This window comes from Penicillium angulare, assembly GCF_028827245.1.
Source record: "Penicillium angulare strain IBT 27051 chromosome Unknown utg000001l_segment0_segment0, whole genome shotgun sequence".
NCBI classification, from domain to species: Eukaryota; Fungi; Ascomycota; class Eurotiomycetes; order Eurotiales; family Aspergillaceae; genus Penicillium; species Penicillium angulare.
The window spans coordinates 2825459-2842529 of record NW_026623160.1 but is presented as its reverse complement, the minus strand read 5'-3'; the positions used below and the strand labels follow the sequence as shown (position 1 = coordinate 2842529).

At 47.8% G+C, this 17071-nt stretch overlaps 6 protein-coding genes across 6 annotated transcripts; 4 read left to right on the top strand and 2 right to left on the bottom strand.

Moving 5' to 3' along the window:
- Nucleotides 1–218: 218 nt before the first annotated feature.
- Nucleotides 219–1342, top strand: ksrA (3-dehydrosphinganine reductase; the record flags this gene model as incomplete). Its single annotated transcript, XM_056917224.1, has 3 exons — nucleotides 219–263; nucleotides 319–450; nucleotides 509–1342. The coding sequence occupies 3 exons, from the start codon at nucleotides 219–221 to the stop codon at nucleotides 1340–1342; spliced, it is 1011 nt and encodes a 336-aa protein (XP_056785104.1).
- Nucleotides 1343–1915: 573 nt separating this feature from the next.
- On the top strand, nucleotides 1916–3045 carry N7478_001008 (sterol desaturase family protein; the record flags this gene model as incomplete). Its single annotated transcript, XM_056917223.1, has 3 exons — nucleotides 1916–2404; nucleotides 2472–2991; nucleotides 3041–3045. The coding sequence occupies 3 exons, from the start codon at nucleotides 1916–1918 to the stop codon at nucleotides 3043–3045; spliced, it is 1014 nt and encodes a 337-aa protein (XP_056785103.1).
- Nucleotides 3046–4316: 1271 nt separating this feature from the next.
- On the bottom strand, nucleotides 4317–5387 carry N7478_001007 (60S ribosomal protein eL6; the record flags this gene model as incomplete). Its single annotated transcript, XM_056917222.1, has 3 exons — nucleotides 4317–4469; nucleotides 4568–4903; nucleotides 5268–5387. The coding sequence occupies 3 exons, from the start codon at nucleotides 5385–5387 to the stop codon at nucleotides 4317–4319; spliced, it is 609 nt and encodes a 202-aa protein (XP_056785102.1).
- A 485-nt stretch (nucleotides 5388–5872) lies between these two features.
- N7478_001006 (FAD/NAD(P)-binding domain-containing protein) lies at nucleotides 5873–7090 on the bottom strand (the record flags this gene model as incomplete). The annotated part of the gene is made up of 1 exon (XM_056917221.1): nucleotides 5873–7090. The coding sequence occupies one exon, from the start codon at nucleotides 7088–7090 to the stop codon at nucleotides 5873–5875; it is 1218 nt and encodes a 405-aa protein (XP_056785101.1).
- A 955-nt stretch (nucleotides 7091–8045) lies between these two features.
- N7478_001005 (uncharacterized protein) lies at nucleotides 8046–9363 on the top strand (the record flags this gene model as incomplete). The annotated part of the gene is made up of 3 exons (XM_056917220.1): nucleotides 8046–8096; nucleotides 8188–8747; nucleotides 8823–9363. The coding sequence occupies 3 exons, from the start codon at nucleotides 8046–8048 to the stop codon at nucleotides 9361–9363; spliced, it is 1152 nt and encodes a 383-aa protein (XP_056785100.1).
- An 844-nt stretch (nucleotides 9364–10207) lies between these two features.
- Nucleotides 10208–16835, top strand: cch1 (calcium channel protein CCH1; the record flags this gene model as incomplete). Its single annotated transcript, XM_056917219.1, has 3 exons — nucleotides 10208–11803; nucleotides 11869–14926; nucleotides 15028–16835. 3 exons carry the CDS (start codon nucleotides 10208–10210, stop codon nucleotides 16833–16835), a joined length of 6462 nt encoding a protein of 2153 aa, XP_056785099.1.
- Between the last annotated feature and the right edge of the window lie 236 nt (nucleotides 16836–17071).

The following is a 17071-nucleotide window of genomic DNA, read 5'->3' as shown; positions in this document are numbered from 1 at the left end:
TGCATACTCCTCTGGGTCGTTCCTGCCGCAACTTTTGTCAAGAAACACAACCATCAAGGCAATTGCGTAGAATTCACCTCCCAACTTCTCTCGTTTGTTTTCTTATCTTCTTCCTTATGTCTCAGACTCTATCTCTTATACCTTTATCGCAAATTTCGACACCAGTCCTGGGAATATCAGTACTCATCTGCTCTGTCATTGCCTTTACGATTGCCAAGATGTTCGGTTTCAATCGAAAGAACGAGTTCGAGGTCGAGGGTCGTGTAAGTACAAGTGATCAGCCCTTCTCTCAGATCATCTGCTAACTCCTATGTTCAGACTGTGGTCATCACTGGAGGTTCTGATGGCATGGGCCGCGCTGTCGCAGGCCAAATGGCTGGAAAAGGTGCTCATGTTGTAGTGGTTGCTCGCACTGTTGCCAAGCTTGAGGCTACTGTAGAGGAACTCAAGGTTTGTTTCTCTTGTCATCATTTTTTATTCTTTGGCATCAGTCTGACACATCCTCCAGTCCAAGGCCTTGAACACGCTCAAGCAGCGATTCCTTTACATCTCTGCTGATCTCACCGATGCATCTGAATGTGATCGAGTGATTGCTGAGGTTACAGCCTGGAACGATGGCTCTGCTCCCGATATCGTCTGGTGCTGTGCTGGATTCTGCCACCCTGGTTTCTTCGTTGATGTACCAATCACTACCCAACGGCAACAAATGGACACCGTCTACTGGACTGCAGCCAATGTGGCTCATGCCACTCTTCGCAACTGGCTGGCACCTATTCCTCCCAGTGGCCAAATGCGAAACTCGCGCCGACACCTCATTTTCACTTGCTCTACTCTTGCATTTGTTCCAATTGCTGGCTATGGTCCCTACTCGCCTGCTAAAGCTGCCATTCGCTCCTTGTCCGATACTCTCAGCCAAGAAATTGAGATGTACAATGGCGCCTATACTCAGCGACACCGCAACACAGCTCCAGCTGCAGATGTCAAGATTCACACAGTTTTCCCCATGGGTATTCTGAGCCCCGGCTTCGACAATGAGCAGCAGATCAAGCCAGAGTTGACCAAGATGCTCGAGGAAACCGACAAGCCCCAGACCCCCGAAGAAGTCGCCCAGATTGCCATCTCAGCTTTGGAGCGAGGCGAGTATCTCATTACAACTATGTTCGTTGGCAACATGATGAAAGGCACTGCTCTTGGGCCCAGCCCTCGTAACAACATTATTGGCGACACTTTCCTCAGCTGGCTCAGCAACCTTGTGTTCCTTCAAGTCATTCCTGATCTTCGCAGCAAGGCATTCAACTGGGGTAAAACCAACGGTCTTCCTCAACAAGCTAGTGATGAATAGTTGTATTTTCCCCGCGGTCCGCGACTCGGTGTTTGTATTATACCCTCTTCGTTGCCCTTCTGGCTGTTCCTTCATTTGGCCTTGATGGGCGTCCGCACTTTTGTGCTCCTATATAGCAGGGGGACCCTATATTATTAATGATGAAATCAATGAACCATTTTTTGACTATTTTGACTATCTTGCTTTGTTGTTATTCTTTTTTCTACATCCCCACCAGAGACATCCCGCATGCGTAGATGTGCCAAAACATGCTGCCACCCACACGTGGAATGCGGGCGGTGGTGACGTATTGCCGATCCAGCCACCCAGTTTTCTTTCAATTCTTTATCTTTCCCACGATGAGGTTCTTGCAATTTCTGGTGGGAAGAATTACCTTTGATGCGGATATGCTATTTTTGGAATCCTTTCATCCTATATCAACTCTTTGAGTCCCTCGAAAGCTCGATCGCAAGTACATAACTCGCTATCTCGCACCAGCTTCGGACTCGATCGACATCCCATCACCTACAACCACATTTTTCGTTCCTGGCAATCCAACCTCTGCCAGGAGAATACCGCTATAGTTTAAACAAAATGGACGCCCTCTTCTATCTTCCATTTATCAGTATTCTCCTCGTGCCCACTATGTCCTCCTACGCAACCACCCTCAACGTTGTCTTCTTCTACATGACATGGTCTACCCTCGTGCTGTCGCATTCGCCCTTACGAGTTGAGCTAGTCGGCTCATTCGTCGTGCGATTGCTACTGTTTATAATTCCGTCCTCTCTCGCATTTCTATTTGATATCCTCACGCCGTCCGCGGCTGTGCATATCAAGGCGCACGGTGAGGCCGGGCTGCCCGGGCTGCCCAGTGGCATAAAGCGCGGCAAGGTTCGCCCAATGGTGCTCAAAGTCGCAGCATGGTCGCTCTTTAATATGATCATGGGAACTGCCCTTCAAGCTGGTATCGAACATCTGCTGGTCCGGATACTCAAAGTTCGCAGCGCGTTGAAGTTCTCTGTGTTTTTTCCCTTGCCATGGTCTATGGCCTGGTCTCTACTCATCGGCCTAATTCTACGAGAGGTAAGAATGGTTTTTTTAACATGAATTGCCCCGGTTTCACTTTACTAACAAATTTTTCTCATTTAAGAGTATAACCTACGGCTTGCACCGCCATATCCTCCACAACTCTAGATCAGTCTTCACCAAGTACCTCGCCAAATGCCATAATGACTGGTACCACAGCCTTGAGGTCCCATTCCCTCTTACAGCGCACTACGACCACCCGCTCGTATATATAATCGGTCGATTTATCCCCACCTACCTACCAGCCATGCTGCTGCGCTACCACATGCTTACATATGTGCTTTATCTGGCAATTATATCTGTTGAGGAATCTTTCGCGTATTCTGGTTATACCATTATGCCAACCAAGTTTCTTCTTGGGGGCATTGCTCGTCGGATGGATTATCATCTCATCTCCAAGGGAGAAGGCAATTTTGGACCTTGGGGTATTTTGGATTGGGTATTTAGTACAACTATTGGAGAATCTGATATTGAGGAGGATCTTATGGCGGAAATGGATGAGGCAGAGATTGAAAAACAGGTTAGGAAGCAGTTGGAGGCTTCGAAGCAGTTGATTCGTGCGAATACTTTGCGGAGGAATACGGGTTCTTCTTCACGGCGAAGTACTAACAGTAGTACTACACGGCGATCTAGTATGAATACTACACGGCCAGGTAGAAATTCTAATGAGGGTAAGTAAACGTATTTTTTGAAATTTGAAATTTGAAATGCTTCCAAAGTTTTGAATTTGATGTATTTATATCTTTTTTAGTAAAGCATTAATGTTTGTTGATGCCTAGGTTACTATCTTGTGGTTTTCTTTTCTGGAGTGTTTGTCTGGCCCGTACTTGCGGACGGAGCATGGGGATGGCCATATCTCGTGATAGAAGTTTGGGGGTATCTCGTCGAATATGACGATGACGATGACGATGATAGTACTTCTGACTATGATATTCGTATGGGGGAAAGTGCTGTTATTGAAGAAGATGAAGATGAAGATGAAGATGATGAAGGTTTTAATGGTGGTCGAGGGGATGGTTGACGAAGGTAAAGTATTGTTTTTGACGATTCAATGTTGAATGCAAGGTTCAAGTCATTTCAGTATGCATATACAATTTGCAAGGTTTATAAACAATTTAAGCGTTTACGTTAGTTATACTTTCCAGCTGGTTGGACCATAGATCTGCGAATACTAGTACATACACATTTGAAAGTTGAAATTAGGTAGAGCGCTATGGATGTAGATTCTCGGCTCCAAACTGCAGGCTGGAAAATTGTGGAGATCATCTGTCTTTCCCACAATCGAGAATCCACCCCAGAGCCTTGAGTTAGATTGATTACGTCGTTGGCGCACAATGGACCTCTGGAACCTCTCAAATCCATAGGTATAATGCAGATCACGATATCGATAGATGCAATGGGCTTTAGAAGATTCAAGTTCGGTAGAAGTTATTTACTTTTAAGATACTACTGTTTGAGCAAGATAGATAGTGATAAATGATGACCCAATTCTTTTTGGATTGCCGCCTGAACCTGGAAATTGGAAGTGTATGTCGTACTGAACATGAAAGAGAATCCAGCAGGGCTGCTGGAGCGAGGTATTTTTTAATCTTTTTTTTGTTTGAAGTCTTCACATCACGGCCGTTCCCTCCCTTCCCGAGGAGGGAAAAGGAGGTCATGCTGAACCGGCCGCGCGCACGGAGGGGGAAAATAGGTATCTTGAAACATTGAGACAACAGCCGGATATCCGAATTAACCGCAGAATCCTAAATAAGCATGTAAAAAACGGACTCCGTATGGAGTTACATGAGTCATGAACCGCTCCCTCCTTGAACGCGGAAGGATGCCGATTTGCAATCAAGCCGCCCCTCGTTGAAAGATGAGTCCTCCCAACTATCTACCGAACCCGCGGCCGCCGCTTCGCACCTTTTTACCACTTCATCTCGTGGGGCTTGTCACCGTTGCGCAGGCTGAAGGTGGTGGCAAGGTAGCTGCCGAGGAAGTCCTCCTTCTTGATGCTGCCGAGGATGGACTGGTCAACGGCCTTCTGGTCGGTAGCACGGGCGCTGGCAACCTTCTTCTTCTGTAAAATAAATAAATCACACATTAGTACATGAATCGAGAATTATGACATATGATTCACTGATGGATCCATCCAGTGAATTCACGAGTGGTACGCACCTCGGGCTTCTCGCCCTGTTTGAAGAAAGCCTCCTCGGTCTTCTTCTCAGCCTTCTTCTCCTTGGTGAAGTAGTCGGAGGCGGAGATCTTCTCGAGGGTCTTCTGGTCAACGGAGGAAACGTCAACGCGCTTGGAGGTGGCGATAACGTAGCGGGCGTTAACACGGCGGATGGGGACACCGTTGATCTTGAAGGGGCCGGTAACGAGGAGAACACCCTGCTCGAGGTGCTTGAGGAGGATGACACGCTTGCCACGGAAGCGGCCAGCGAGGAGAATCAGGACGGTACCGGGCTGGAGGCTCTCGCGGACCTTAGCGGGGCGCAGAGTCTTGCGAACCTATATGCACAGAAACATGTTAGAAACTTGAATTCCCAAACGAGCATGACCCGCAATGAAGCCGCATCGAAGATTTGTGGGTTGAATTGTTTTTGGCGGAATGAATGCGAAAAGGGTGGTGGTGATTCTTGCGCGGTGCGAGTCTTGAAAAGACCCAGTTGAATGAGTATAGCAACTGGTTGCCACCCAAGTCTAATCGACAAACGCATCTCTTATGTTTAAACGCTGGATGAATTGATGGCTGACCAAGTCGGCTCGGTGCCGCTTTATCGCATTCATTCCTGCCGGTAATCCAATTCCCATTTCTTCCTCGATGTCGGTTTCGATTGCTTCGATGTATATCATTGTCCCAGGGAATACGGACCTTCTTGGGCTGCGACTCATCATCCACGGGGTACCACTTCTGAGCCTTCTGGGCTGGGTGCGGCACAGTCCGCTGACCCTTTCCGAACTGCTTCGTCTGGCCAACAGTAGCGTCCGACATCGTGGCTGCTGGGACGAAGGTGTTGTAGGTGGTTGTCGGTTGGTGGTTGGGTGTTGGAGGTTGATGTGCGGACTTGCAAGTGGAGTCCAGTATGAGGGTTTGTGGGAAGAGAAAGCCCTATCTCACGTGATGGCTAGCCGAAACTAAGCATGAGTCAGCTATCGGCGAGGCTTGCGAGGCTGGAGTCACGGGAATTACCTTGGAAGTGGGTCCATCTCGGTTCGGGTGGGACTCGCATCTCTCCAGGGCTGCTTATCTCCTCGCGGGCTGGCATAAGTATATGGGCGTTCTCGTACTCCGGATTTTGCTTTACTTTTACTTTGATCAAATAACATTTTCAAAATAGAATAGTGATTTCCCCTAATTCCACTAGTTCCAGAACTAACATGATTTCTATAGGACTGTTCGTCTCAATCTAACAAAACAGTCTATGGTAACAACAACCTGAACTGTACACCGCCAATTGATCCATTCATCCCCTAGCTCTACCGAAGCTCCGGGTAATCTGGAACGAGCAACCCTCCCTTGTTCTCGCTGTTAAATCGCGCCAGAAGCTGCGGAATATGGAACAAGCAGGCCAGCCAGGCCATGAAGCGTATAAGAGCAACGCCCCATTCAGATTCAGGCATCGCCAACCGGATAAGGCGAGTATTGATCTTTTGAAACTCGTCAACAAATGGCCGTAGAGTTGTGTCGTAATTGGAAAATGCCAATGCAAGATCATTTGGGTTTCGGCAGATCTCGCCTGCTAGAATATAGGCCCCGACAAGAGCTCCCGTGGTTCCCATCCCGCTTAAAGGCGAGGCGCAGTATGCTGCGTCTCCGAGCAGGACTACGCGACCCTTGGACCACGTGTCGGTGCGAACTTGAATGACTTCCTGGCAGTACCAATTATTGGTTGTCTTCATTCCTTTCAAGAACCGCTCAGTCTCCCATCCAGCATCCCGATATCGCTGGGCCCAGAACTCCTTCTGTTGTTCAACAGACGCTCTGTGGATGCTTGCTAATTCCGGATTAGAATCTCGGAGTGTAAAGTATACTTGAGTTTCTTTCGAGTTGTGGGTCCGACGCATAATCATTCGGCCTCCCGAGCATCCATAGGTTCTACGGATGTTGCTGTCTTGGTCCTCTCGTGGAATGAACCAGTAGGCCATATGCGCACCTAAACTGAAGCATGGATTTGGGGAGTCTGGAGATAGAATAGCTTTGCGAATACGAGACCCTTGTCCGTCTGCGCCAACGAGGATATCATAGATATCTGACGAGCCATCGGAGAAATTCACGAATACTCGTTTCTCGTCTTGTTCGAAATACTCGACTGATTTGCCGAATATGTATTTGACGTTATCCTTCGTAGCATTGTAGAGAACGCGAATTAAATCCCCACGCATGATCTCATATTCCGATGTCAAGGATTGCGCTCCTTTGCCTGTCCTGTTGGCCATGAAAGTAGCATGTACCTTTCCCCGGGAATCAACGATGGCCACACCGTCTTCATCAACAAGTTTGCTTCGTATGGTATCTAGGAGGCCCATTCTTTTGGCGACTTCAATTCCCTGGCTGCGCAGATCAATTTGAGCACCAGTGGCTCTTAAAACAGGAAAGCGTTCGACAATTGTAACTTGGTGCCCAGCTTGAGCAAGCCAGAAGCCCAAAGCTGGTCCCGCACACCCCCCACCACAGATAAGGACTTTGAGAGCCATGGAAAATAGCTGGAGTGAGACGGATGTAGTGAATAAATTTGGTGAGAATAAATGAATTTTGAATGAGATGGGTTGGCATTTGAAAATAGCGATCAGAGTGGCTCGTCATGTCAATATATAGTCCAGAGTATATAAATCGGGGCTCTGCGGACATTTACGGCATTTTACTGAAAACCCGAAGGCATTGCATTGTCATAGTTGGGAAACCACTACTGTGGCCCAGAAAGCATTGAAACGATTTGCATTGTATTGACATAGATTTGGAAGCATTGACACATACGTATTTAATCTCTGAATAGCTTGATGTTTACCTGTTCAAGGAACTCCCAAGTTTTGAGCATCAGACTAAGACACCAAGTTGAATCATTTCGCAGGTCTGAATGCTAATCTTGAGGATTTTTATTTTTGAATATTAGCTTGGACTCGGTATCTCAAAGGAGGGATTGATTTAAATCAGTATGTGCCTGATGACTCTTTCCTACTATTTTGTATAGTCACAATTGAACTTCAAGCTAACCCAAATATATCAGGATGGTCACGGTGTCATGCTTCAATTGTGATTGTAATTGAATATTGAGGACTTATGACAGGAGTTGCATAGCACCTGGGCAGGATATACCCACAAAAGCCCGTTCTATTTCCCAAAGACTGTATACATCATGATAACTAGTTTGTGTGGAGCAGATCTATTGTCGGAGTTTGAACGAATTCACCGTGGAGTGCGGCGTTCCTGCCTTGATGCCTAACTTTCAAGGTGTCACTCACGGTAGCCCACACGACCCTTCGACGCAAGTCAGCTGCTCAACCACAAACAGTGACTGACGTATCTTGAAGCTTCTCTCCGCCGCAGTTCCAGTTCCTTCCAGAAACCACATTTCATCCACCTGGTGTGGAACATATCAAACAGACAAAACTTTCTTAATTAGCTGGCTTGTATAGCAGCGCTTCTTTCATCATGTCGATAGATCCCATTATCACCTTCAAAGCAGGTATCTGCGACCTCGATGTGAGTGCTTCTTCTCGATGATCAATTGGGCCTATTCAACAAAAGAGGCACCCCATTTTCCCAAAGATAAATGCTAATTGGATCCATGTAGAGCTCCACAAACCCTCCTAGTGTGAAGCCCAAGCCTACCCCGGGCTACATCTACCTCTACTCCGAAGATGAGTTGGTACACTTCTGCTGGCGACCACGCAGCTCTCCCCTTGACGAGCCCGAGGTCGACTTGGTGATGATTCCTACCGATGGAAGCTTTACCCCTTATAAACCCGGTGGAAAGGATGCTACGAATGGCCGCATATTTGTATTGAAGTTCTCGTCCAGCTCCCAGCGTCATCTATTTTGGCTGCAATCCCAGCCTCAGCATGAGAGTGGTGACCCTACCTGGTTCAGCCCCCGAGACTTGAGACTTGGTGAAATTGTCGATGTACTGTTACAAGGTGAAGATGTGGATGTGGAGCATGAGATTGCCAACCTACCCCGACGACCATACGGTGGTGATGATGACGAAACAATGGAGGATGTGGAGGGCACAGACCATGACCCAAGCCACAACCACGGCGGAAGCAGTGGAGGTGCCGGTGCAGATGCGACCGGGGGTGATGTCCGTGAAGAAGGCCAGGAATCACGAGAGGGCGGTGCTGATGGTGGACGAGCGTAGGTACATATCTCTGCCTGTCGCAGCCAGGACTAGGAAGATCGTACATGCTGACATTTCAATATTCAATTTAGAGCTCCCATGGATTCCAATTCATCCTCGGTCGTTAATGATTTCTTGCAATCCCTGGGAAGCCGGAGACAGGCGCAAGACCCCGAACGACCTTTCACAACCCTACAAGATTTACTGAACCCCTCGACTACCTTACCTTTCATTGAGACCGCCGACGAACCCGCCACTGATCACCTTTTAAGCTTCTTGCCACCGGCACTGCTTCTGCTGGCCCAGGGCAATGCCGAAGCTGCGGAAGCAGACAGGGATCCGGAGCTTGCTCAAGCAGCTCTTCTTTCCTTGGAGCTTACTCAGAAAAAAGACATTCTTCGCAAGGTGCTGAGATCCCCACAATTCATGCAAAGTCTGGCCAGTTTGACGGTGGCTCTCCGGGATGGTGGTCTGCCAAGTATTAGTGAGGCTTTGCAGATCCCCGTAGCTAATGGAGGGTTTATGCGTCGGGGCGGTGTACCCCTGGGTGGGGGAGACGCGGTGGAGGCGTTTCTAGATGGTGTTCGACAACATGTTAAGACCAAGGATGAATCACAGATGGAAACGGATTAAATATGGATGATGTGTATTGTTGGCAAACCCCCCTTTAGGTGCTATTCTTATTTTGCATACACAAGGATTTATTTTAGTTTCTATTTCTACCTACTCCGTACATACCCGTGGACAGTTCTAGCCTTTATATTAGTGCTAAAGTATCTTAGTTGACGTGCGGAGTAACCCGATTCTTCAGCTATCCTATTTTTGGCAACTAAAAATTACCCAAAATCCCAGGCAACAATTATTTCCCTCCTAGTTAGTTAGTTACATAGTTTGACTAAGGCTTCGTCATCACATACGACAGCATTGGCAAGGAGGGATAAGGCTCGTAATATTTTTTTTTCCCGGGTAAAAAGGTGGAGATACAGAGTTTGTTCCTTTATATAACCATGGGAAAGAACATGGAAAAGAGTAAAACAATAAAATAAATAAATATAAAAGCAACAAATTTCAATAAACTTACAGTAAATCTAGTAAACTCCATAGAAATATCTGAATCATGGCAGGATCCATAGTAAGACAGCCAGGATGAAACAATAGGCGTTGGCCAATCAACACATGCCGCATTGGCGCTGTTCCCATTTAGTGGGTTTGCGACCGCGCGACTTTTTTGGTCTAAACGATGGTTCAGCTACACTAAACTGCTTGGCCCCAAACCCATTATTCATGCGCCGAACCGAGCGTGAATCTCGCATACTGACATCTTTTTATTCTTGCACTTGTTTAAATTCTTCTCATAACTCCCTCCCCTGAACTTCCCTCCCGTCGCCTGTTATTCCCTCCCTCTCAGCCTATCGCGGGTTGATCCACGTACATATTGCGATGTCTGCAATTCGATAATCCATACCCCTGCCTGACGATGGCGCCGAATAGCCAGAGCCCTGGCGACAATGACAGCCCCTCGAATCAGATCCCACTACAGGATCTGTCTAGAAATGGAAATGGCCTCCCCGCAAGTGGCCATGGTCGCTCCAATAGTGCGGGGGGCGGTGTTTTCTCACGCCGATCCTTGATGAGGGGACCATCGCGGAGGCAATATCAGAGCGTTGCGGAGGAGTCGCCGGTCGACTTAGGAACTGCGAGTAGGAATCCATTCGAACAATCGCCCCACAGACATGATGAAGACGCGGCCCATGATGATCTAGGTGCTCTCGCACAGGCCATGTCATTTGGCATCACTTTTGACGCGCCACGATTATCCTTCTCAGGTCCACCAGCAACACACGGATTTAATGATGGTGCCTCTGATCTCGATAATGTATCCCTGAACAACTATAACTCCCACGAGCCTGACGATTACCCGACCCATACCCACGTCGACGACGATACCGCAGGTCTTACCGATTCACGATACCTCCAACCGATCAGCGGCGCCCCTGTCTCCGAAGGACGACCGAGTAGTGATATCGCCGCTTACTCGACACATTCGGCTGATGGATCACGTTTGGGTGATGACCTCCCTCACATGGAAGATGGTTTGGGCCGGCACCGTGGCAGCTCTGCCCGGTCTCGTTCTCTATCCCCATCGGGGTCCGGCGGGGCGCTGCAGCGTGCTAGTTCGATGGTGAAATCCATGTCACAGCGAGTGGTCAACTTGAGTAATGAACCAGAAGTCGTGCAACAATCTATCGAAAGAGAGGAGTCCCACAAAAATGCACGATTGGAAGGACCCCCAGCTCTCCCTGTAATGCCCAACTTTGCCCATGATCCTACCCCCGACCTTCCACCGCGAGAAAAGCGGGCGTCCAGGACGATGTGGAAGTACCGAAACAATCCCTTCCGGGGCAGGGCTCTGGGTATTCTGGGGCCAAACAATGCATTTAGATTGTGGCTGTGCGATATTCTTGTCAATTCGTTTATGGAACCTTTCGTTCTAGCAATTATAGTTGTCCAGACCATCTTGTTGATCGTTGAATCCTCGAAATCGGTGTTTTCACGATCAGTAGGTATGAAATGGGGCGACACACCTTTGGATTATGTTTTCTTTGGTATTTTCATTATCTATACACTCGAAATCGGTGCTAAAATGTTGGTCTCTGGCTTCGTTTTCAACCCTCAAGAGTATAGTACTCTGAACCGCAATCTGGGAATCAGGAAAGCAGTAGCAGAGAAAGGTAAAAACCTTATAACACCTCATCGGCAAATGACCAAAAAGAAAGTCTCATTCTTACAAGCCGAACCGCAATCATCAATTCTACGCACATTTACTGGCATGAATGCACTGGAGGCTGAGGCGTCCTACGATGATCCACTCCACAAACGCCGTATTCGACTAGCCCATCGTGCATTTCTCCGTCACTCTTTCAACCGACTTGATTTTGTCGCAGTTGTCGCCTATTGGATCTCTTTCTTTCTCTCTCTACAAGGCGTGGAGACAACCCACCAGCTTTATATCTTTCGCATGCTTAGTTGTCTTCGTATTTTGCGACTTCTCGCCCTCACAAATGGCACTTCTGTACATTCTACCCCAGCCCTTTCAAAGACTGCAATACCTTTTGATCACGCACTGACCGAATTTAGGTAATTCTTCGAAGTTTAAAGCGCGCAGCGCCTCTTCTAGTGCATGTTGCCTTTCTTATTAGCTTCTTCTGGCTCTTGTTTGCCATTGTGGGCATACAAAGTTTTAAGTCAAGCCTCCGGAGAACTTGTGTATGGGTTGATCCCGAAGGCATACAAGCTAACTTTACCTCGAATGACCCATACGGCACACTTCAATTTTGTGGTGGATACCTCAACGCCACGACGGGCGAGAAAATGGCCTGGCTCGATGCTCATGGTGTGAGAAGAGACTCTTCTCATGCAAAAGGCTATATTTGCCCTCAAAATTCCCTATGTGTTGAAGGTACAAACCCTTATAACGGGACTGTGAGCTTTGATAATATCGTCCAGTCCCTGGAGCTAGTTTTCGTCATAATGAGTTCCAACACGTTCACCGATTTGCTTTACTATACCACCGACAGTGACTATCTCGCAGCTGCACTTTTCTTTGCGGCAGGTTTGGTCATTCTGAGTTTGTGGCTGGTGAACTTGCTAGTTGCGGTTATTACCCACTCTTTCCAAGTTATTCGCGAAGAGAGCAAACGTAGTGCCTTCGCTGTTCAACAGATCGACATCGTTGAAGAGGATGATACCACCGCTCGGAAAATCAGTACCGTCAAGTGGTTTTATGACAAAACTCAATTTTTTTGGATTATCATTATCATATACGATCTTGTCATTCAAGCCTTACGAAGTTCCACGATGGGAGATGAAAGACGACGCTTTATTGAGAACACTGAATTGGTGATTACGCTCATTTTTCTGTTCGAAATTATTGTTCGGTTTGCCTCGGATTGGCGTGTGTTTCATCGAAAGCGCCGAAATTGGTTCGATCTTCTCCTTGTCGTCATAACCTGTGTCATTCAAATTCCCCCCATTAAAAACTCGGGTCGTCCATATACAGTCATGACGCTGTTCCAGATTCTTCGAGTTTACCGTGTTGTTCTGGCAATTCCGGTGACCAGAAAGCTTATCATGGTTGTATTCCGAAACACAGTTGGTTTACTCAACTTGATATTGTTCCTTTTCTTGATGACTTTCCTCGCCTCTATATTTGCAACCCAGCTTTTCCGCAGCCAGATTCCTCCAGAAGACCCCGATGGCAATTCGATCAGCATCACATTCGCGGATATTTACAACTCGTTTCTTGGCATGTATATGCTACTGTCAAGTGAGAACTGGACCGAAGTGTTGTACAATGCAACTGCATATACCACTCACTTCAATACCTCGTGGATTTCAGCCTTATTCTTTATTCTGTGGTTCATTGTAGCCAACTTCATCATACTAAACATGTTCATTGCTGTCATTCAAGAGAGTTTTGATGTGTCCGAGGATGAGAAGCGTCTCCAACAGGTTCGGGCCTTTTTGGAACAGAAGCATATCGGCCAAGCTACCCAAGGTAATTTGGCGCTTTCGAAGATTCTGCGTCTAGGTCGCGATTCAGACCGCTACAAGGACCCGCTGGATCATGGTCCAGCAGCCCTGGAGATGCTTCTGAAGGATGCTGTGGTTCGCGAGTTCCTCGACGAAGAAGAGAAGGGAGAGGAGCAAAACCAGGAACGAGGTCGAGATTCGAAGAGCCATCACCGAGAACGGGAAGTACCTCCTGATAGCGCAGCTGTAGAAGTTGCAGAGACTAGTCAACCTGGTATTATTTCGCAGACAATGGCCAAGGCAAATGCTCTCATCATGGGCCGAGAACCCAATCCGTTCTATTCCAAACTCAAGTTTTCTCGGGCCTATGAGGATTTGGATCCCAGGACCATGGCTAAAGAGGTCGTGTCAGCAGCAGAAGCCCGGAAACGAGCCCAGCGCGAATTCCTTGTCAAACATCCTACCTACAACAAATCGCTTTACATCTTCACACCACACCACCCAATTCGAAGATTTTGCCAAAAGATCGTCGGACCAGGCCGTGGCAACCAGCGAGTTGAAGGTGTTGATCCTTACAAGCCAGTCTGGTATGTGTTTTCTGCTTTGATTTATGCAGCTATTGTGGCCATGGTGCTTCTTGCCTGTATCACAACGCCGCTTTATCAGAGACAGTATTTCCGCACTGACCGTAACTGGTTTGTTTACACCGATATGGGATTTGCAATCGTCTTCACCGTTGAGGCGGTTATCAAGGTTATTGCTGACGGCTTTTTCTGGACGCCTAATGCATACTTCCGCAGTTCTTGGGGCTTCATTGATGGAATTGTGTTGGTTACACTTTGGATCAACGTCGGCAGCTCCCTCACCGAGGATTTCAGCGTTTCCCGACCCATCGGTGCCTTCAAAGCACTGAGAGCTCTGCGTTTACTGAACGTCAGTGATAGCGCCAAGGATACTTTCCATTCAGTCATTATTACTGGTGGTATGAAGGTTATTGCCGCAGCCGCAGTTTCGTTGAGTTTCCTGATCCCCTTCGCCATCTACGCCGTCAACCTATTCAACGGCCAAATGATCAGCTGCAACGATGACAATTTCTCCGGCAACTTGACAGCTTGTGTCAACGAATATCACAGTTCTCCCTATAATTGGGATGTCATCGCTCCCCGAGTCGCAGCTAATTCCTACTACGACTTTGATAACTTTGGCGACTCTCTCTTCATTCTCTTCCAGATTGTATCTCAAGAGGGGTGGGTCGACGTCCAAGACAGCGCGATGAGCATCACAGGCCCTGGTATACAGCCACAGGATAATGCTGCACCCGAAAATGGCATCTTCTTCGTTGTGTTCAATTTACTTGGTTCCGTGTTTGTCTTGACGCTGTTTGTGTCTGTATTCATGCGTAACTATACAGAACAGACTGGTGTTGCGTTCTTGACTGCCGAGCAGCGATCCTGGCTCGAGTTGCGGAAACTTTTGCGACAGATTTCTCCGTCCAAACGTTCTTTTAATGAGAAAACTGCACAGTGGCAGCAATGGTGCTACAGGATTGCAGTCAAAAAACATGGTCGGTGGGCACGGTTTGTGACTGGGGTCCTCTGTATACATTTATTTCTCTTGCTTCTGGAGTGGTATCCTGAGCCTTCCAATTGGGAGATGGCACGATGTAAGTTTCCTTCTCGTTTTCTGTTTCTCCTAGCCTTTTTCATCTTGATTCTCTCCTTATACTACGTTCTTGTGACTGTGGATGTCGCTAACACAGCCCAGCCATTCTATTCTTCGTTTTCATGTTTGTCTACTTGGCCAACGTTCTCATTCGGTTCATCGGTCTTGGATGGCACCGGTTTAGCCGAAGTTCATGGGATCTCTACTCCCTGGTAGCTGTGCCTGGTGCATGGGTCACTACCATATTGAATATCGCAGCCTCTAACCAGACTATTCTCGAGTTGAACAAACTGTTCCTGGTCGCAATCACATTGCTACTCATCCCTAGAAACAATCAACTTGACCAGTTGTTCAAGACCGCTGCAGCTAGTTTACCAGTAATTGGTAATCTTCTCGCGACTTGGTTTGTGCTTTTCCTAGTGTTCGGCATTGCCATGAACCAAGCGTTCGGTCTCACGAAGTTCGGTAGCCAAGGAACCCACAACCTGAATTTCCGAGATGTTCCCAAGTCGCTTATCCTCCTCTTTCGATGCAGTTGTGGAGAGGGATGGAATGAAATTATGGAGGACTTTGCGACCATGGAACCCCCTCTCTGTACTGCGGATTCTGATTTTCTCGATGACGACTGCGGCAGTGCTGCTTGGGCTCGAGCTCTGTTCATTGCATGGAATATTATCAGCATGTACATTTTCGTGTCGCTGTTCGTTTCGCTCATTTTCGAAAGTTTCTCTTACGTCTACCAACGCAGTAGCGGGTTATATGCACTCAGTCGTGAAGAGATCCGTCGTTTCAAGCAAGCCTGGTCTACGTATGACCCCGATGGAGACGGATTTATCTCCAAAGAGCAGTTCCCTCGATTACTTGGAGAACTTTCCGGTATCTTCACAATGCGCATATACGATGGAGAATTCACTGTCGGCGCCATTCTCGAACAGTGCCGGAAAACGAATCCTCACAATTCCGTTATCTCCTTCCATTCGATGCGCTCACGAGAATCCTTGAATCCAATGATGGGAGGCAGCGGTGAAGATATCGTGGACGACGTCGACATTAAAGAGCTCAACCGCATCCTCAATCGAATACCAATCAATACTATCCAAGAGCGACGCCAGCGGCTGAATACCTTCTATGAAGAAGTTCTCGTATCGGCAGACCCAGACCGTGGGATTTCCTTCCACCAATGTCTCATGATCCTGGCCCATTACAATGTCATTAGCGACAGCAAGAGTCTGCGCCTCGAGGAATTCCTTCGTCGCCGCGCGCGCCTCCAACGTGTGGAGGAAGCTGTCCGCCGAAATACAGTCATCGGGTTCTTCGATACATTGTACTGGTCTCGAGAATTCCGACGGGCAATCGAACGCAAGAAGAATGGCCGCATGACAGACATTCCACAGTTCACAGTGCCAGAGATCTACGTCGATGACCCCGTAGACGATTCCGGAGAGGACGCGGAACGAGCCGCAGGCACCACAACACCCCAAACACAACCCGATCTCGAAGGTCCATTTGCACCTATGCTCTCACCTTCCTCAACCTTGCACCGGCGCGCCGAATCAAGTCCTACAGCGCGTCGGAATGACTTGCCTCGTCTGGATACTACTTTGACAGGTCGGGGATCAGGTAGCAGCACGCCAACAGACTGGGCCAGTATCAGTCCCTCGCGAACTCCACGCCACATGTATGGTGATCGTGGCTCGACTGATTCCGGTGCCTTTTCCCACGACGGCCCTTCAGGAGCGGATCACTCCCGACAAAATAGCGCCATGAGCGTTCAAGATGTCATGAATTCCCTGGATAACTCCGCCTGGGGTGAGAGTATTCGGCGTAGCTTCACGCAAAGGCGGTCAGGCGATCGATCAAATAGATCTACAAGATCAACGGAACGGAACTCGGGTTCCCCCTCAACATGATGTTGATGTCTTTGTCTTTACAAGAGACTAATATGGTTACATGATAGACGGATAGTTTTGGATTGGGAACCTTTTTGTTGATTGGCGATTTTCCTTGAACATTCTTTTCTTCCCCCACACTTTTCTTTTTTTCCCTACTACACCATCTTTCCCAGACATTTTTTTTTTCTTTTCTGGGAATTTCCTTTTCCTTTTTTTTTGTCCATCTTTGGTTCTGTTGGTGATTTCACTTTTTC